Source organism: Cydia strobilella, chromosome 26 (assembly GCF_947568885.1).
Source record: "Cydia strobilella chromosome 26, ilCydStro3.1, whole genome shotgun sequence".
Taxonomy (NCBI): Eukaryota; Metazoa; Arthropoda; class Insecta; order Lepidoptera; family Tortricidae; genus Cydia; species Cydia strobilella.
In genome coordinates, this window is record NC_086066.1 from 3,772,726 (window position 1) to 3,793,801 (window position 21,076).

General features: G+C 37.6%; 2 protein-coding genes across 4 annotated transcripts; one reads left to right on the forward strand and one right to left on the reverse strand.

The window, feature by feature from the left end:
* On the forward strand, positions 1 to 13,830 carry LOC134753101 (uncharacterized). 3 transcript variants are annotated; one of them, XM_063688864.1, is made up of 8 exons: positions 1 to 106; positions 1,239 to 1,385; positions 4,016 to 4,170; positions 5,091 to 5,190; positions 5,692 to 5,931; positions 8,769 to 9,136; positions 10,093 to 10,951; positions 10,982 to 13,830. In XM_063688864.1, exons 2-8 carry the CDS (start codon positions 1,250 to 1,252, stop codon positions 11,611 to 11,613), a joined length of 2,490 nt encoding a protein of 829 aa, XP_063544934.1. In that variant the 5' UTR covers positions 1 to 106; positions 1,239 to 1,249; the 3' UTR covers positions 11,614 to 13,830. The 3 variants fall into 3 exon arrangements, with proteins under 3 accessions (XP_063544934.1, XP_063544935.1, XP_063544933.1); XM_063688865.1 differs by having other exon boundaries at positions 10,093 to 10,591; positions 10,622 to 13,830; XM_063688863.1 differs by having other exon boundaries at positions 10,093 to 13,830.
* A 2,029-nt stretch (positions 13,831 to 15,859) lies between these two features.
* Positions 15,860 to 20,192, reverse strand: LOC134753390 (uncharacterized). The gene is made up of 5 exons (XM_063689277.1): positions 20,046 to 20,192; positions 19,003 to 19,161; positions 18,141 to 18,254; positions 16,651 to 16,806; positions 15,860 to 16,017 (listed from the first exon to the last, which is right to left on the reverse strand). The coding sequence occupies exons 2-5, from the start codon at positions 19,043 to 19,045 to the stop codon at positions 15,959 to 15,961; spliced, it is 372 nt and encodes a 123-aa protein (XP_063545347.1). The 5' UTR covers positions 19,046 to 19,161; positions 20,046 to 20,192; the 3' UTR covers positions 15,860 to 15,958.
* Between the last annotated feature and the right edge of the window lie 884 nt (positions 20,193 to 21,076).

A 21,076-nucleotide genomic window follows, 5' to 3' on the forward strand; every position in this document is an offset into this window, starting at 1 on the left:
TTGGCATCCTTTCTATACCATCCATACTATCATTGCTGTTCATATATTGTTTTGATTACCGAATATAACTGTGAATTTGTGATAATACTATTTCAGTATTGATAACGTAAGTGAAATTAAATAATATCTGCTTAAACATCGTTTCAGATAAAACACAAAATCAATTTAAAACAAATACATTTTCTTTATCGCGTATTGATGGATGACAAATCGATGCGGATTAGTTATTTTCGATGGTTTACTACTGATACCGCGTTTACATAGATACTATATTACGTTTTACCGGCTAAATTATAAGCAAACCTCAATTCGAGCCTCATTGCCACCTATTAGTCCTAAAAATTATTTTTAGGAAAAAATACAGAAAGATGGCGTCACAGGAAAGTTTTTTCCTTGTCATATCTTATTGTGCCATAATAAAGGGTTTATAACGTAGCCGGTTCCCGGTTGACTGTTAATCTGCAAAACCACTGATTAAAATCGTTGAGCAACTCGGAGGTGGCTGTCTGACCAGCCTTGAGATTACTGGCTTTAAAGATCGGAGGCCCTCGGAAAAATCTGACATTTGAGGATTTGCCGCAACGTAACATTATTGCTTAACCCTTTATTTGACTGTTTATTAGGGCGTACACAACCTGACGTAATTCTCTTTTTACATTTTGTGCAGTATGACGCTTGAACTCACTTTTTGTGCTAAATTAAGGTTTAAAAGTCTGGTTGCCATCAGTGTCCTGGTAGCAGTTGAACACTACACTTTTTTGATATTTTTTACGGTATTTCCACTCAGAATCTACTTTTTTGATTCTAATAGTGGAAAAAAGTGCTCCGGTGGGGCCAAATCGGGCCAGGTCATCAGACCTCTTTTGCCACTTGTCACATGTATTGATACCCAAGTACACTCATACTAATTACGGAGAATTATTCAGTGTTGGCCGAAACGTTAATGCATTTAACCATTAACCAGTACACATTGAACCGTAAACTGTAACCGTCCATTACGGTTCAATTTGAAATGAAATGAAATGAAAAATGCTTTATTGCCACAAAAAAGTAGGTACAGAATATAAACTAACCTAATTTAAATAAACTGTACTAATTTGTACTGGTTAATGGTTAATTGCAATTAACGTTCGGCAAACACTGGGTATATTATGGAAATTATTAGGTTTAGGTTGATCTATGCCTAGCTAAAAGCCAAGACAATGTCAGGAAGATGACAGATATTAATTTATTTCCAGAAAAACTGAGAATGTATTGCCATCTCTGTCACACGGAGATGTCACCATCTCACAATGGCAGCTCAGGGCACCGGGCTGCGCGGGAGCTCGTTGCTGCTGCTTTGGAAAGACTGAGCAATCATCTATCTGCTGCGGACTCCACTGAAGGTACATAAGAGCTACCTAAGTCTAGAGTAATTTATAAAATAGATACATAGATTTGATGTGTATAAATTAATTTAAGTTTACCGAATATCAAACAACAACAAATTTTTAGCAAGAGCATGCAATATATACAATAAGAAATATTTACAATAAGAAATATTCACACATTGATTTGTTCCAGCATAGGTGTAATAAATTTGTTTCTGTCATCAAACAAAATAAAAAAATATAATAAATGGCAAATTTCGTTAACTCGTAGCTAGTAATAAAATTGTAATCTTGTGTTGTATTGTTATGATTGTTATTGTAATTGTACCTATTTGATTTCAAATTCTAAATTGAAAATTGTGCTTGTTATTTTCCAAATTCAAAATTATGCTTGTTATTATTACTCAATGTTATTGTTAAATTCAAATTCAACTTTAAATTCAAAATACCTAATAATTGTACTTTTTTTTTCGGAGCAAAGGAATTTTGTATTAACTATAAGTGGAAACTCTTTTGGCCTATGTTCTTACTATATCTTTTACCTTATTGTATTATAATGTGCTGTATGTTTCCCAAATAAATAAATAAAAAAAATAAAAAAATCAAAACTAAGCATGTAATAGTAGGACCACGCAATCTCGCCAACTATTACATAAACCAATTTACAATAGTGGCATGCTGGCAAAAAAAAATTGTATTAATATTTAAAGTGAATAAATAAAATAAGAATAGTATATTTTCAAGCAAATTATATTAAATAGATGTTGAATGTGTGTTTACGAAATTTTAATTACAACGACAGATAAATACATACTTAGATACATAGATAACATCCATAACTCAGGTACAAATATTTGTGATAAACACATAAATAGATTCCCTTACCAGGCCTATGGAACTCTCCGAGCGAGCTCAGATTTATACCTACGAATCTCGTCCCAAAAGCCAGCTTGTTGGTTGCCACACGCGCTCACGCACGCACGTCACCGTGCGCTATGCCCAAGAAATATCTTCGTCACGAACGAATAACACAACACAACAACAAAACTAATAAAAAATATCACAATATAGGTACTTCTATCTATATAAGCCGTTTATCCTGAACTCAGATTTTTCTTCCTTTCTTTGGTAGTTTTTTTTTTTCTATTTTTGTTATAATATGTCTCTAAGTTCAGTGTGCCTCCTGGCAAAGGCCTCCTCTAACTCCTTCCATTGCTTTCTATCATTCGCTACTCTTCTCCAGTTTGGACCAGCTGTCAGTTTGAGTTTGTCTTCCCACCTCTTGTACTGTCTTCTTCTATTCCTTTTACCGTCTCTGGGATACCAATGTGTTACTATCTTATTCCATTTTTCATGTCTGTTCCTTAGCATATGCCCAGTCCACCTCCATTTCAGTTGATCTATCTTTGAGAGTACATCTGTTATGCCCGTTTTTGCTCTTATAGTTGTATTTCTGTGTCTGTCTTGTCGTTTGATTCCCAGCATGCTTCTCTCCATTGCTCTTTGACAATGCTCGAGCTTTTCTCTATGATGTTTTGAGAGTGACCAAGTTTCGCAGCCATAGGTGAGGCAGGGCAAAATGCAGATGTTAAAAACTTTCTTTTTGGTGCTATTACTGAGGTCAGTGCATTTCATCACCTCTTTCAGTGACCAGTACTTCTTCCAACTATTGGCTATTCGTCTTTTAATTTCCTTGGTTGTCATATCTTTATGGGACATTATCTGTCCTAAATATACATATTCTTCTGTATATTCGAGTGGTTCATCGTATACCTTAATTTCACGGATGTCAGAGTTTGTTAATATTTTGGTTTTGTTTATGTTCATGGATAGTCCAGTTTTCTCACTTTCTTTATTTAGTTCTTGTATAATTTTCTTCAAGTTGTTTGGATTTTCCTCAAATAAGACGTCATCCACAAATCTGAGCTGGTTTAGGTACTTACATACACCTACTGTTTTTATTTTTACGATAGTTACAAGCTACGTAGGTACTATTAAATTGTTTTAAAGATGTAGGGTAATGTTTTTTACTACACAGTTATAGTAAGATATCTACCAGATCTACCTAAGACTACTAAGAGACACCTAAGTATTTGGCAGAAGCGGCGTTGTGTCGGCGCGTTGAATCAGAATGCTTTATTTGTAAAACATAGGTATACATGGGTCTTAGGTGTAGGTATACATTGAGCACTATATTTTGCCGGTTGGCATACAAATGTCAAAGAGAACGAGAATCTAATTAATATGGAAATGCGCAAAATGTTATCTTATAAAATAAATGAAGGTCACTTCATTGTATTTTTGTGTAGGTATTAAAATGGTACTACGCTACCGTTTAATAGTTCGTAAGAACTATTTTATAATATGTGCCATTACCAGGATCCGAACCTGGGACCCCCTGCTTCGCAGGCAGAGTCACTACCAACTAGGCCAGCAAGCTGTCAAAATAGCTGGTAATCTTTCAAACAAGATGGCATCACATCATTGCAGGACAATTTATAACCTAAAACGCCAAATCTCACAAAATTGTACTGAATTGTCATATGTCAGCGTACCCTGCCCTTCCTGTTTGAAAAATAGTATAATACTGTAACAATGTGTGCGTAAGTCTCTTTTCTTAAATTTTTGTACGTATTTTTTTACAGTCTCTAAAGCATCTTCCGAGGCGGAGACAGACAAAAGTGCAAAGACTCCGGAGGCTGTCGGTTTCTGTGACACTTGTAACATTGTGTATCCCATCAATGAACAAACGTCCCACTACAGACAGAAGAAGCATGCCTTGGCAGTGCTCAATGAGCAGGTAAAGAAACTAAAATTGATTATCTACTCTATAGCTCGTTTTTTTTAGCACTAAAAAAACGAGCTATAAACAATTATACAATGTATTCAGATAGCTCAAACTTTGGCAAGTCCCCCCCCCCATCTCCCATCTTGCAACTCAAAAGCGCCATCTAGAATTAGCTTTCTTATTGTTCCATCTCCTGTTTTACTAGGAAAAATAAACTTATTATGAAAGACCCATATAAATCCGTATAAGATGAATAAAGTCTAAGGAAAAAAAAACCGCCCAAGTGCGACTAGGACTCGCGCACGAAGGGTTCTGCATTACGCAAAAAAAATCAGTTTTGTTGAATGGGAGCCCCACTTAAATATTTATTTTATTCTGTTTTTAGTATGTGTTGTTATAACGGCAACAGAAATACATCATCTGTGAAAATTTCAACTGTCTAGCTATCACGATTCATGAGATACAGCCTGGTGACAGACGGACAGACAGACAGCGGATTCTTAGTAATAGGGTCCCGTTTTTGTACGGTACAAAGGGTTTTGGGTACGGAACCCTAAAAACGTGCCTTCCGAGGCACATCAAGAAAATTTGATTCTCGCACAGATGGCGCTACCACCAATACCAACCTTTGGCCTATTCTCGTTTAGATGGCGTTGACGTTTTTGTTTGTTTAACACATATCAGTGAAAGAACATGGGTTAAAATCAAATAAAAATAATAAATACAAATAAATAAAAAATACCCATATATTTATATAATTTTTTTAATATTTTTAGTTTTAATCGTATGTCGATAGATGGCAGTAAATTTACTGTGACTACAAAATTTACTATGACAGTACCCCTCTATCCTATATATTCTCTTTGGTATATGTTTTAAATAAAGCTTTTTGCTAAAACTAATTTTTATTGTAAGGCGTATTTCTTATTTAGGAGTTTGAAGAGCTTGTACAAGCGTATATCGGCGAGGAGCCAAAATCGGAGACACCGAGCGAAGCGAGCGACGATGTGGCATTTGTCGACGAGAGTGAAGGTATTTGTCATCTGAACTATCATATATTTATTTCTGTGTTAAATTAATAACTTAAAGAATTTTCTTGCCCAATAAAATATCAAATTGTGGTTTGTTTACATTCTTTTAAATACCTAAAGATACAGACTTATAGAGGTGACTATCTGACTATCGTTTGCAGAAAACGAAACTCTTTTCTTTTTCATTCTTCCATATTAATATGATAGGCAAGATGGCGTTTCATTTCTTATCTTGGCTAGGCTGCTGAACGAAAAAAACAACTTCTTGTCTTTCAAAGTCAACTAAGACTTTCAGTCAAAGACGTCTAGTCTCACTAATATGGCATATAGTTGAGAAATTAGAACCGGTTCCGACGTGGCGAGGTGGCCTAGGGGTTCAAGGCGTTAGCCCGGATTGCTAAAGACGCCGGTTCGAATCCGACCTTCACCACTGGAGGGCGTCGTCACTTTTTCTTTAATATATGACATCTATTACAGTTTATAATTCTTACCTTTTTTTCAGCTGTCAACATATACAACTGTCACCTATGCGCGCTCGAAGTGCCTCGCGTATTCCGAACCGAGCACGAGCGCAGCTCGCGGCACCGCGCTAGCCGAACATTCGCGCTCGCCGCCGCTCGCCGCGCTCGCGACACGTTCTCGAACGCAGATAAATGTGATGGAAATAAGTTTAGTGGCAAAATGATGAAGAAGCTGCTGAAAGCGTATACTGGGGAAATTGATTGTACTGAAAATATAGAAGGTATGGTTTTTCTTTGTTTGTACAGTCAAGGTCAAAATATACATTCCCAGTTTCAAAAATATGTGTACGCTCTTACACCTTAGACAATAAAGTCGTGTTCACATATTTCTGAGGCTGTACTCCCTTTTTGGCGAAAATTGTATTGCTGAATTTCATTTGGCAACCAACTTTTCGCCAAAGTTTCATTTGACGAACCAATCGTTACCAAATAATTATTTCGCAACCATTTTATTTCCCAACCCCATAGTTGGGAAATGAAAATGACGTACTAGGTTGGGTTAGGTTAGGTTCCGTTGGATTATGTAAAGTTGGGAAATGAAATTCGGCCAAATGAAACTTTGGCAAAAAGTTGGTTGCCAAGTGAAATTCTGCAATTTTCGGCGAAAAGGCAAAGAACCATTTTTGAGCCATTTGTCTGGATCGATATTTTTGCCTTCGACTGTACTTAATGATGTTTGCAAGCTATCCAGAAAAACAATTTAGAAAGTAAACTAACAGTTGTGGCCGGTATAGGGTGACTGCTAGTTATTGGCCACCACATAATAATTGGCCACTCCTAATAAATTAGAAAGAAACAAGCCAATAGGGGATATTACTGCAATGTTCTCCCGCCAGAGTGCGGCACTATCCCGTTTAGTAAACCATAGAGTAACTTATACATACTGTACCTTTAACAGGTTTTTGACAAATTTTCAGAGATAATAAAATATGACATTGACGCCCCAAGGCGGTTTGTTTACAGAGAACCTACCGGAAAACGCGAATCCGAAATTTCGATATCTGCCCCTTAATCGCTCGAATATGCAAGAGTGACAGAGATGTTACATAACGAAGTTTCGATTTTCTTGTTGTACGATAGACCCTCAGATTGTGGTAGTGGCGCCCCCTGCGCAGAGTTTCGCGTAATATTCCCTATTGTTGAGAGTGGACATAAGTCACTAGATAAGTTTTGCATTAGCCAAATACCTATAAAACAAAGAGGTGACATATCACATATAATTTTTAAAACTAAATTCCAATGACAATGAAATAAAACTATGAAAACGGATTATATCGCGTATATTGAATTTATAATACATCCCGACGTTTCGAACCCTTTACAGCGATTTACCCTTTACAGCTTTACGCGATATAATCCGTTTTCATAGTTTTATTTCATGAGTAACTATCGCGGTAACCGAAGACAATATTATCCACTGACAATATTTGGGGGAAAGCATTTACTTTCTTTTTAAATTTACTTATTAAAAAATAGATTTTAACTTTGTATTAAATGAAAATATTGTATTAAATATTCGTAACTCGTCTCTAGCCCACGTTGACATTTTCAAAGTTTAAATCAACATTGTCTATGGAAACATAGTTATAAAAAGTACATATATGTGATAACTGTTAGATTCGGGCGTAAAAGGAAACTGAGAAGTCCATGTGAATATGGATGGTATAGAAAGGATCGCAATCTCTTATGGCAGAATTGTTGCAAAAGTGACGGCTTTCAGCTTTAAATAATAGTTCCTAATCTCTCCGGTGGCGCTAGTTAGGCTCTGGGACATGAGTATAACATGAATCATATAAGTATGGATGGTATAGAAAGGATCGCAATCTCTTATGGCAGAATTGTTGCAAAAGTGACGGCTTTCAGCTTTAAATAATAGTTCCTAATCTCTCCGGTGGCGCTAGTTAGGCTCTGGGACATGAGTATAACATGAACCATATAAGGCAACAAATAACCCGACCAAATTACGTAGGTTGTTTTTGGTAGTATTTCGGTGTATGGTGGCGCCGCCTCATTACTGTTTTTTGATGGACACTCTTCATACATTGAGATTTTGCTCCTTTATATAGTCTTCATGCATATAAGGCAACAAATAACCCGACCAAATTACGTAGGTTGTTTTTGGTAGTATTTCGGTGTATGGTGGCGCCGCCTAATTACTGTTTTTTGATGGACACTTTTCATACATTGAGATTTGGCTCCTTTATATAGTCTTCATGCATGTGAAGATATAATTGTCAAGAGAATAAGCACTGATACAAATTTAGATTTGGCTCCTTTATATAGTCTTCATGCATGTGAATATATAATTGTCAAGAGAATAAGCACTGATACAAATTTAGATTTGGCTCCTTTATATAGTCTTCATGCATGTGAATATATAATTGTCAAGAGAATAAGCACTGATACAAATTTAGACTATTCAGCAGCAAAGTCGAAAATAATGTGACGGCATCATGCACGCGAACAAAAGCTGTATATTATCAAAGATAGATATAACTCCGTAATAGATGGATACAGTCTAAGGAAAAAACGTGCCTCGAAAATCAAGAAAATTTGATTCTCGTTCAGAGGGCGCTACTAGTTTTGGCCCACTGTCGTATAGATGGCGTTGACGGTTTTGTTATTTAACAATTTTAACGCATATCAGTGAAAGAACATGGGTCAAAATCATAAAAATAATTAATGCCAATAAAAAAAAACATTATCTATATTTAAATACATTTTATCGTATTTTTATAAATCTTCATTTTTAGTTTTAAAGTGTGTCGACAGATGGCAGTGAATTTACTGGGGTTACAAAATTTACTATGACAGTACCGCTCTAGTATAAGTTACTCTATGATATTATTCAAACTTGTTCCACGCGCGTTTTTGCAGTTACCTATAAAACAAGATTCTTTCAGTTTACGAAGACACATTCTAACAATAACCTCCTAAGGCCCAGCCTTACAAATGAGAAATCAAACCTTTAGTGTAGGAAATAGAGTATATTTTGCGTTGTTGGAAAGTTTAACGACACGAAACGCATTTTGATTGCATAAAAACTGTTTATTTTCAGAACCGGAGCCGACCAACCCAGAACCGGACTCGACGAAAACCGAACCAAAATTGACACCCAAACAATACTTCACAGACATCCTACCTTACCTGCCCTACGTTGGCACCTTTAATACCCTATACATTGACAACACTGAATTTGTAACCATTAAAATTGGTACGGAAACCCTCAAGATACATGTGAACAATTTAAATGGGTTATATAATATAGACGGGAAGGAAGAATATTACATGAGCTGTAGACTTTGTGATGGGTTTTCGACGGTGTACTACCCATCGATGGGGCAGCAAGATAAGCTGCATGTGATGTCGTTGGGACATGTGAAGAATGTGATGTTGCCTGTTGACAATGTGCATTTAATAAGAAAGGTAAGACCCTACTATAATATTATAAATCTATCTGTAAGTACCTGTAATTGGCTTTCTATTGTTACCTGTATCGCCATCTGTATTCCCTGATCAATATGACCTCGGTCTCTTTAAAACAAGAGTGAATAGGCTGTTACTGAACCGGTGAGCTCCATCTTAGGCCCTGTCTTCACTTTCCATCAGGTGTGACTAGGGCCAATCGCCGAACAGTTTATAATAAAAAAAAAAAACCTAAGTATGTGTAAGCACGATTCTTGTTTTATATAAATAATTTTAATTAAATTTGGTCGTTATGTTGTAACTTTTATTTGTTTTTTCTTATTTAACTGTGTTCACTGTCATGTTATTTTATGTCTATTTTCTTCTTGTCTGTTGCCTTCCGTGATTTTTCTCACTTTATGGTCTCATCGGAAGAACAGCGCTGGAAGTCACCAACAATATGCTGAGATGAGGCCATTTTAATCTTATTCTATGTTTCATATTATGTAATGTTTGTTTGTGCTTACGAATAAAATCTTATTCTATTCTATTCTATAATGTTTTTGTAGCTGCTGGTACTCCTTAAACTAAATCAATAAAAGCGAAAGAAACCTCTTCACACTTAAACCGCTGAAACAGTCTAAAAGTATGAAATTTGGTATATTTTTCTTCTTATTTGTGTAAAGGGATCAAACTTCTTAAAACAAAATTTTTGTCTGCCAATGCTTTGCCATTTCTAGCCCTCGGGGTGTGGCCCTCAGGAGATCTTCTTCAGTGCACATTGGGGGACTCCACAGTCGCAGAATGTTCACCTTGTTGCCCAACTCCCCATCTCAGAAGATTATCTTTTGACCGACCAACTCCCGTCCTAAGTCTGTTAAGAGCTTTCCATACTGCCCACTTTTCATTTCCCCCTTTGGAATATTGATAGTTTGCGATGTGAAGGACATACTTTAATAATAATATTTTTATTACAGGTTGACGACACCCATTCCATGTGCCACCTTTGCAACCTACACATATCTCCATTCGCAGTCGAAAACCACATATTAAAGGACACCAGACATACAACAGCTCTAACCGAAGCTTTAGAACTAGGAAAAGACTTTAAAGAAACAGGTGATCACTTGAAAATCATGATCTACATGCAACCAGCACCGAAACCAAGTATTTTCAAAAATAATCAGAATAAATGGACTTTTGGTATACCTCAACATCCAAAAATTACTCTTTTTAATGCCAAAAACAGCTTTGGGGCGACTCCTCAAATTTTTGGAAATGCACAGAACGCTAGTGCGCCTAATTCTGGTTTCGGAATACCTGCTTGGAATCCTGTTGCTCAAAACACAGGTTTTGGCTGTAACACTGGTCAAGCGTTTTCTGGTAATTCTAGTGCTCAAAATACAGGCTTCGGAAGTGCTTTTGGGAGTGCTGTCCAAAACGCTGGTTTTGCCAATTCTACTGCTCAAAACGCTGGTTTTGCCAATTCTACTGCTCAAAACACAGGTTTTGGTAGTTCTACTGTTCAAAATGCAAGTTTTGGTAGCGCTGAGCCAAGCAATTTTGGTTCTAATGCGCAGAGTAAGAGTAGTCTTTTTGGCACTACTCAGAACACAGGTTCTTTTGGCAACGCTCAAAACACTCCTTGCTTTGGCGCAGCACAAAATAAAACTACTAGTTTTGGCGCAGCGAATAGCGGTTTTGGCGTAGCACAGAGCACCACAAGTTTTGGCACAGCACATAATGCTAGTTTTGGCGTAGCTCAGAATAAAAGTACTAGTTTTGGCGGAGCACAAAATGACGGTACCAGTTTTGGCGTTGCGAATAACGCTACAGGTTTTGGCGTAACACAGAATAAAGACACAGGTTTTGGTGTAACACAGAATCAAGGTACCGTTTTTGGCGCAACCCAGAAAATTACTTTGAATAACGGCACAGGTGGCGTAGCTCAGAATAACGCTACCAGTTTTGGCGCATCGCCTAATAACGCTGCAGGTTTTGGCGGACTTCAAATGAATACTATCCGTCTCAGCACAGAACAGATACAAGCTTTAAGTATAGGCATAACACAGAAGAATGCTGCAGGCATTAATGTACCGCAAAGTAAAGCCGGTTTTGGCGCACAAAATAACGCTACTCAAGGCGCAAACCAGAAAGGTACCGGTATTGGCGCAACGCATATCGCTACTGATTTTGGCGCAGTTCAAAAGGCTATTGGTTCTATTTTTGACAACGCACAGACTTCGTTAAATACTCAAAAACAAGAACCAGATAAGGTCGTTGATAATAAACAGTCAAAGCATTCCACTTTTAATACGTCACAAACTGTGACTACTGGTTTTAAATTTGTCCGAAGTCAATCTGATAAATGTCATCAAGATAAACAAACTAACGATAAGAATCAGACGAAAACAGACAGTAACGATAAAACACAGAGAGCTAAACGTTCTCCTCCGAGAAAATTAAATTATTCTTCTTCATCTTCTGATTCGGAGTAAGATACAATGTATGTATCAAGTAAAAAACAATAAATAACTGACATTTATTTATTCAATGTATGAGGTTATTTACGGAGGGTAGTTACGGAATTTAAAAAAAAACTTTTTTTTTTTATCATTATGAGGTGTATTTACTTAGGCAATTCCGAATCATTTCTGATCTGAAAAACACCCATAATTCTACGATAACATAAATTAATTATCGGAATTAACTTACAAGCAGAAAAGATTCGAAGTTACCCGAATACATTTCTTATTATATATGACATATTAATTAATTGTGGTTTCTGTTTGTTGTTGTAAAGTTAATTTTTATTTTGATAAAGACTGGTTCGCACTATTTTTAATTCATTTTGATAATTATGTACAGTTATGGGCATAAATATATATACATTCCCACGTCTCAAAAACACATACGCTCTTACACCTTAGACAATGAAGTCGTGTTCACTTATTTTTGAGCCATTTGTCTGGGTCGATATTTTTGCCTTCGACTGTACTTAATTGTAAAGTTAGAATATTTAAGAATATATTATTGTACTAGATGTATGCATACTTAGATAGTTATTAATATTTGCACGCCTTTTTAAGGCAAAATAGTTGAACCAATTGGTACCTATTGACCATCTTACTGTACACTATTTTATGCAAATAAATTACTTAATCACATATTATAAACATCGGTACACATATTCAAATTCAATTTTCTAATACCATTGACTGAGCCGCTAAAGGATAACATTTCTACGCATTTTTATCTGCCTGCCGTTCGCTCCAGTCGCTAGCAGTAGGATATTAAACTGAAGCCGCGTTTTCACTTAGAGCTCGTTCCCACTATGTCGGATGTCGGTCCGATTTTTAATCGGGTGTCGTAGCGGCAGAACATTTTATATGAAGCTGTTCACACACGAAGGACGATTTTGTGTCGTATCCGACATAAATTATCGTGCGTTTTGTCAGCCCTCCGTCCGAAAAAAAATCGTGTCGGCGGCGCTGTTCACATGATGTCGGATGTCGGACCGACCCCGCCTGCGCCGCACCCCCTGTGCCTCCCGCGCGTCAAATAACCTCAAATGGCACCAGCTGCGGTCGTGGCCGACAGCCGACTAGTGTGAACAGAGGCACCGACACCCGATTAAAAATCGTCCCGACAGCTGACTAGTGTGAACAGAGGCACCGACACCCGATTAAAAATCGTCCCGACAGCTGACTAGTGTGAACAGAGGCACCGACACCCGATTAAAAATCGTCCCGACAGCCGACTAGTGTGAACAGAGGCGCCGACACCCGATTAAAAGTCAGCGCCGACATCCGACATAGTGGGAACGAGATCTAAATTGTGGCTTTACGTACATACGAGCTCAGAGCCTGCTGTTTGGTGTTTTTGTTCCAAGTGTACTTCTCATGTCATATAAGATTTTTTGCAGATATTTGCAATATGTCAGATTTGTTAGCATATACAGGTTGGCCCAAAAATAGTTTTTTTTTACTGCGGTATATTAATATTGTCTTCGGTTACCGCGATAGTTACTCATGAAATAAAACTATGAAAACGGATTATATCGCGTATATTGAATTTATAATACATCCCGACGTTTCGAACCCTTTACAGCGTTCGTGGTCAACGGGTATATTGCGGTATATTGTTGGTAATTTTAATTAACGTTTGCGTTTGTGTATAAAAGCTAAAAAGAACTTTTTAAAATAATAAGTTTTGTTTCATCAAAGAGCATATAATAAGATAGAGTGGTACTGTCGTAGTAGATTTTGTAACCACAGTAAATTCACTGCCATCTATCGACACACCTTAAAACTAAAAATGAAGATTTATAAAAATACGATAAAATGTATTTGAATATGGATAAATGATTTTTTTTATTTGAATTAATTATTTTTATTATTTTGACCCATGTTCTTCCGCTGATATGCGTTTAAATTGTTAAATAACAAACGAAACCCATCAACGCCATCTATACGCTCCCGCCATCTGTATTTCCTGATCAATACGCCTAATGGCAAGACCATGGTGATTCCATATCTATGTTCCATCATTGTATATACCCATGTTCTACAGACAATAAACGAATTATGAATTATGAATATGACCTCGGTCTCTTTAAAACAAGAGTGAATAGGCTGTTACTGAACCGGTGAGCTCCATCTTAGGCCCTGTCTTCACTTTCCATCAGGTGTGATTAGGGCCAATCGCCGATCAGTTTATAATAAAAAAAAATACGACAGTAGGCCAAAGCTAGTAGCGCCCTCTGATCGAGAATCAAATTTTCTTAAATTTCGAGGCACGATTGCCTTAGACTGTATCCATCTATTACGGAGTTATTATCTTTGATTTTATTTAAATGATTGTTTTAATGACATTTTGGAAAATATGGAAGAGAAATATTCCTAAAAAATGTTTGTCAACATGTTTTTGGGCCATCCTATAAGATAAGACGTTACATTACAACAGTTAGACAGTAGTGACAGTATTGTATTTATAACCCCTCGAGCATGGAGACTATATAAAGGAGCCAAATCTCTATGTATGAAAAGTGTCCATCAAAAAACAGTAATTAGGCGGCGCCACCATACACCGAAATACTACCAAAAACAACCTACGTAATTTGGTCGGGTTATTTGTTGCCTTATATGGTTCATGTTATACTCATGTCCCAGAGCCTAACTAGCGCCACCGGAGAGATTAGGAACTATTATTTAAAGCTGAAAGCGGTTACTTTTGCAACAATTCTGCCATAAGAGATTGGCATCCTTTCTATACCATCCATACCCTCGAGCGGCAAGCTACCTTGAATGGGACGCACTTTGACAACCGCGCGTGCGTCGCGCCGCCATTTTTAATATGGAAAACATGCCGCATTGCGGCTGCGCGAAAATTTTAAATATTGGTTTGCCGCTCGAGGCGATAATAAATGTAAACTAATATTTATTGAATCACTAATAATATATATGTTTTAAAAATATACAGTTTTTGTCACACAAGGAAAATAAATACACATAATTATGCAACAAAATTTCACGAGTATCACTTGAGAAATGCGGTGTAACCCCTCCTGATTAAAATATATTGTATAATAAAATATATTGTCCAAGTTGTCAATCAAAATAAAAACACGCATTTTTCCTTAGTGAAGATCTAAGTAATTTTAATAGAACGATAAACGTGAGTGTGAAGGTGAGAATTGTAAGAAGAAATCAGAAGCAAACGAACCACTAAATTACAATAATATAACTCGGCGGCCGCCGCAACCGGACAGAATTTGACTGAACAGGTAAGGTCGGCCCCATAAATTCATAGAATCATTCATAGCCATAGTCCATCGAAATCGCGTATACATTTCTGGTCCTTCGAACCGGATATCTAATATATATATATATATATATACTACGATGCGGATATACCTCTATACAAATTTTTTCCAAACAGCCATACAAATGAAAAATCCAAAATCCACTGAAGTTTGGACCTATAGTGTAGGAAATACAGTTGATTTTACGTTGTTGGATAATTGAACGAAACAGCAAAAGCGACTATTCCAATTGAATAGGATTTATTTTATTTATTAAGTACAGCCACATCGTATGTATTACATATGTTGCATTAAAATTGTGTCAAAGTACTTTACCTGATAGATGCCTGATACAGTACGACAATTAAGGAGTACATAGCTGATAGCGTTGACCATAGAGTAACTTACACTACTTTACACACACACTTTAAAACTAAAAATGAAGATTTATAAAAATACGATAGAATGTATTTAAATATAGATAAATGATTTTTTTTATTTGCATTAATTATTTTTATGATTTTGACCCATGTTCTTTCACTGGTCATGCGTTAAAATTATAAATAACAAACGAAACAGTCAACGCCCTCTATACGACTGTAGGCCAAAACTAGTAGCGCCCTCTGAACGAGAATCAAATTTTCTTGATTTTCGAGGCACGTTTTTTCCTTAGACTGTATCTATCTATTACGGAGTTATATCTATCTTTGCGTTGACTAAGTATAATAGGACTGGGAACGAGATCTTAAACTATACCTATACATAAAAAGGAACATTAAATTTTTAAAACAAATAACTAATATATAGGATTTAAATGTAATCGAACTGAAGAGGTACTATAGGTAGGACCATGGGCATTAGGAGGCTAGGTGTATACTTTATTATCTTTATGTGATACTTATCAAATATATAAACATTTCAGTGCAGTTCTTGGTAATGTGTCTTCACATTCTGGCCTATAATGGCATCTAAACCTAGGCATCATAAATCATTGTAGATGTCCAGCACCATATCGGAGGCCTGGGGCTCCGCTAAGGGCTTCACAGGGCGCGGCAGGACCGCTTGGTACGGCGCGACGCCGGAACAGGGTCAACGAGCCCTGAAAACAGAAAGCTATCAAAACAGTCATTTTTAAGAAGCTACCCTCGTTATGAGGATTGTCAAATGATATGTTGCACCATAGACTAATAACACTAGACCGCCCATCCCCTTGACATGCGCGTAACCAAAACGCTGCTTATTTTCGTAGTCGACATCTAGCGTCAAGTAGCGGATTTATCAGTACTGCTACTTGACAACAGATGTCGCGACGAACGAAAAGTCTAATGCTCAACAATTTTCAGCTAATTTTATAACCGGAACTTTATTCTCAACTTGTAATATTTTTTGTAAATTGTTGAGCAATACACTTGAATAACTTTTCGTCTGTCGCGACACTGGCGGTCTAGTATTATTAGTCTATGGCGAAAGGTTTGTATGCAGTCTGTTTGTCTATGTCTGTGGCAAGCGGCGAGGGGTGGCCATGTAGTTAAACAGTATACAATAGATGGCGCTTTTTTGAAGAAGGTTCTCAAAAATTTCGTTACTTTTCAATCTTTGCGTAAATCTTATTGGAATGTACACACACACACACACACACGTCTATAATACACACGGTCGGTACACTGTACTCGTGCGCGTCTGTGAGCGTCTTTGGCGGTCAAACTTTAATAAAAAGAGTATAGTAACGTACCCATATCCAGTCTTAAATTTTTTTCCCCCTCCTTCATTGAACGTCCGTATCTCTTGAATCTATTTCCTTCTTCATTCCGGATTCTTTGAGTTCTAGTAGGTTTAATTAGGAAATCATACAAGTAAGTAGTCTCTGGCTTCTTTTGAGCTCTGATGTCTGTCAAATCATAACAATTTATTAATATTATCACAGAATAAGTAATAATACTACATGAATACTACCGTACAGAAAGGACACTTCCTGCAAACTCGAAGTTTGACCGCGATTCAGGGTCGAATCATGCTGTCCCTTTACAATGTATGGCACTATCACTTTCGGCTATTTAGTTGTCAAAATTCAAGTCATTATCTTATCTGTGGCTACCCTAATAATTGCTCGGAGCAATGCTGAGTCGAGCGAAGCCGAGTTTGCCCGAAAGGAGTGTCCCACCACTGATATTATGTAGAAGGTGTAGAAGAGTATGTGTTATAACCTCCAAACAGCCCCACCCCACCCAAAAGAGGGCGCCCACAGCCACACAAGCGGTCCACAAAAGATCTCCGACCCACCCTTCCATCAGCGGGCAAAAGATAGGAAGCCCATAGTTGCAACTTATGCATGCATCAGAAATCCCCCATCCACAAGTCGACTCAAATGTAATGATAGTTCGGGCGATGGTCAAACATGGAGATGCCGGAAAAGGCGTCAATATGTCTGACTTGAGCACCCCGCAGACACCAAACGGGAGAAAGCATGTTCTCTCCCGGCCTTGCAGCACTGGCTGAGGCAAGGATCTAGCGGGTAGTTAAGCTTCACTTTTTCTCTTCCCCCCTTCCACCCTCACCTTTTGTCGCAAAAAATTTCAAAAATTAAAACAGAGTGGTCTAAAGACTGCGAGTTAAGGTTTTTAGTCGGCAAGAGTCCGACACTGGGCCTCCCTTCCCAGTCATCCATGATGGATTTTCCTTAAATCGCAGTCTTTAAGCCTAAAATATTTAAACGTAGATAAAAGCAAGGACTCTCGTCTTTGGCCCTTCAGGCGACTCCCCCCCAAAAAAAAAACCTCCAAACAAACGCCGTGTGTAAAAAACTCATTATTGCAGATGGCGCCATATTTTAGCTTTGTGCATTAGCATCATTATGTAATCTGCTGTAAAAAACCAAGTGTGGGTAGATCGAAAAATTAGCGCAGTTAGAAAATGTTGATGTAAATTTTTGCCAGTCATCTCCGACCCTCCGAGACCACGGGGGCAATGCATGAAATGTCCGAGTTTCCAATGGCTGTTATGCGACTTATAGGGAGCGTGCATTAACTAGAGAGGGCAGCATAGGAGCAGTCAGATTTTTGGCGCGAGGCGTAAATGTTAAGTTTATGCTTCCGATGTAGCCCACAAGATGGCAGAACCACGAACCAAGAAAACGTAGGTACGAGAACGGTAGATGGTAGACCCCTATTAGTGGTATCTACTGGTAATGATGTCAAGTGGTTTGGTAGAAATTTATCGACTCACCCAGACGACCCCATTCCTCGTCTTCACCACTACTCGCTGCTCGCTGCCGCTCAATACTTCTCCAACGGTTTCTAATTGGTTCTATGCCATCTGTTTCATTGCCTAAACTGATGGCTGTTACAAAATACATTTAATTTGTAGACTGTGCCTACTGCCTCGAATATAAAAAGGGTTTAAAACAATTCACCTAGATAATTCATGATCTTCCTGGCATAGTCCCGGCTTTTTGAAATTGAAAATTGAAATTGAAATTCTACTATTGCTACTCCTATCTGACCTTTCAACTCAGCGGGGAAAGTAGGCCTTTTCGGGATGAGTCCGGTTTCCTTACGATATCTTCCTTTACCGACTAAGTGACTAGTAATTTTTTTTTATACCACGTCGGTGGCAATCAAACATACGGCCCACCTGATGGTAAGCATTTACCGTAGCCTATGGACGCCTGCAACAACAGAGATATTACACGCGCGTTGCCGGCCCTTTAAAAAACTGTACACTCCTTTTTTGAAGTAGAAGAAATTGACATATCGTACAAAAATATTAGTAGTAGAGTTAGACCAAGCTAAGTTGGCAGCGATTTTGATAGCCCAGACTGTGCAAGTGTTATTTTAAACTTCAAACTTCTATGAAATTATGACGTTTACTTAACACACTTATTGCACAATCTGGGCTATCAAATCGCTGCCAACTTAGTTTGGCCTAACTAATAATAATCATCGTTACGAAAAACTCATCGGTACGAGCCGGGGTTTGAACCCACTACCTCCGGATTGAAAGTCGCACGCGCACGATGAGAACGACCGCTAGGTTACCAGCTCCACAATTTCAATTCTTTTTAATTAAAAGAGTAGAGTGCCCTTACCCCATAGACCCATATCCAGTCTTAAACTTTCTTCCCCCTTCATTGAGCGTCTGTATCTCTTAAAAATCTTTCCTTCTTCATTCCGAATTATTTGCGTTCTAGTAGGTTTTATTAGGAAATCATAAGTTATCTTCTCTTGCTTGCTCTGGGTTCTACTCTCTGACAAATATTAACAATTTATATGTATAAGAGAAGTACCTATAGTATATTACATAACCTAGGGCAGTAAAGTAAGAACCATCTGATTGTTGACCTCGGCGGGCAATTTTATTACATGTGATCTAATCTGGGTGCGTAGCCAAGATGTCAATCGTTTACGCTCGGTAGCGAACGAAACGCAACTGTCTCTGTCGCACTTATTTGGAAGTGATAGATATTACCGTTTCGTTCGCTACGGAGCGAACGAATGGCATCTTGGCCAGGCACCCTGAGGCTTCTTATTTTAATAAGTGTTCATAGTTTATCATTAGTTTTTGAACAATCAAGAGTTTACCTGCTGGTGTGGTGAAAACATTATAATTAGCATAGAGTAACTTATACTAGAGCGGTACTGTCATAGTAAATTTTGTAACCCCAGTAAATTCACTGCCATCTGTCGACACACTTTAAAGCTAAAAATGAAGATTTATAAAAATACGTTAAAATGTATTTAAATATGAATAAATGATTTTTTTATTTGCATTAATTATTTTTATATGATTTTGACCCATGTTCTTTAACGGATATGCGTTAAAATTATAAATAACAAACGAGACCGTCAACGCCCTCTATACGAGAGTAGGCCAAATCTAGTGGCGCCATCTGATCGAGAATCAAATTTTCGTGGATTTTCGAGGCACGTTTTTTCCTTAGACTTGCTTAGACTGTATCCATCTATTCTTTGTAAATATTAGCATGGTACGTGGATCGGAGCAGGATCCTTATCATAAGGGCCCTCCACACTCATGCGCGAATCGCGGCGCGAAGCCGCGAACGCGAGTGTGGAGGGCCCTATAGACAGATGAGATTTAGTTCGCTTCCGATTTTCATCGATCCTTACTTACCAATAAGATTTTTCACTTCGGTCGTTGGACCGATTGTCGCACACTTAAACACCTTTCCACTGGAATCTTTTATTTCGACACACAGATCCGATGTGTCTGCAGGACACGTATCCGAACATTTCGGATGTCCTACTGTCCAAGCGATATAAAATACTGTAAAATGGATTTTATAAAAAAACCTTATTTTATAAGATGTATGTCTTTCTTATTTCAAGGGGGATGGAGCCGCCCGGTAAGCAAAATATTGCCAGTGTTCTTTGTTTATTGGTAGGTACAGTACTAGTGATACAGTCAGCTGCAGAGATAACTGACAGTGACAGCCCCCTTCCCCCCTGCATAGAAATTTGTTTGCGGGGGGTCAAAGTATCCCTGCAGCTGACTGAACATCTTTAGTTTTAATTGCTCCGTTAACGTCTGCGTGTGCGTGGAGTAAGTAATTTAGGTAGCTTATTTTTTATCTAATCTGCTTTTTATCGAATTCCCATACAAACTTCCACCCCCTTAAAGGATGATTTCTGGGATAAAAACTAACCTATGTCCTTCCCCGGTACTCAAACTATCTCTATACTAAATCGGTTCAGTGGTTAAACGTGAAGAGGTAACAGAAACAGAAAGACACACTTTCGCATTTATAATATTAGTATGGATTTACGCTACTTTTCAACAAAAAAAGCCAAAACTATATTAAAATATCAGGAATTTTTAGGCAGGAACAGGAAAGGATTGCTTAATTATGTAATAAACTTACTAAACATAAGGTATACAGGGGAAATAGAGAGTCCATCCATTTTCTTAAGAATTGTAATTAGATATGCACCTAAATTAAAAGCATAATTGCCTGTTTTATTTGGGTTTTAACTAATTGACTTTTTAATTAACTTAGCGATAACAGTATCGTTTTCGAGCAAAAGGTACCAACATTATTACTTTCCATAAGGCGCTGTTGCCGTTAAGATGCTATTACATATATTAGAAATCGTATTTGCTAGTTGGTACACAAGCGTAAGGCTTGGCTGATGTTAAGCGGACAC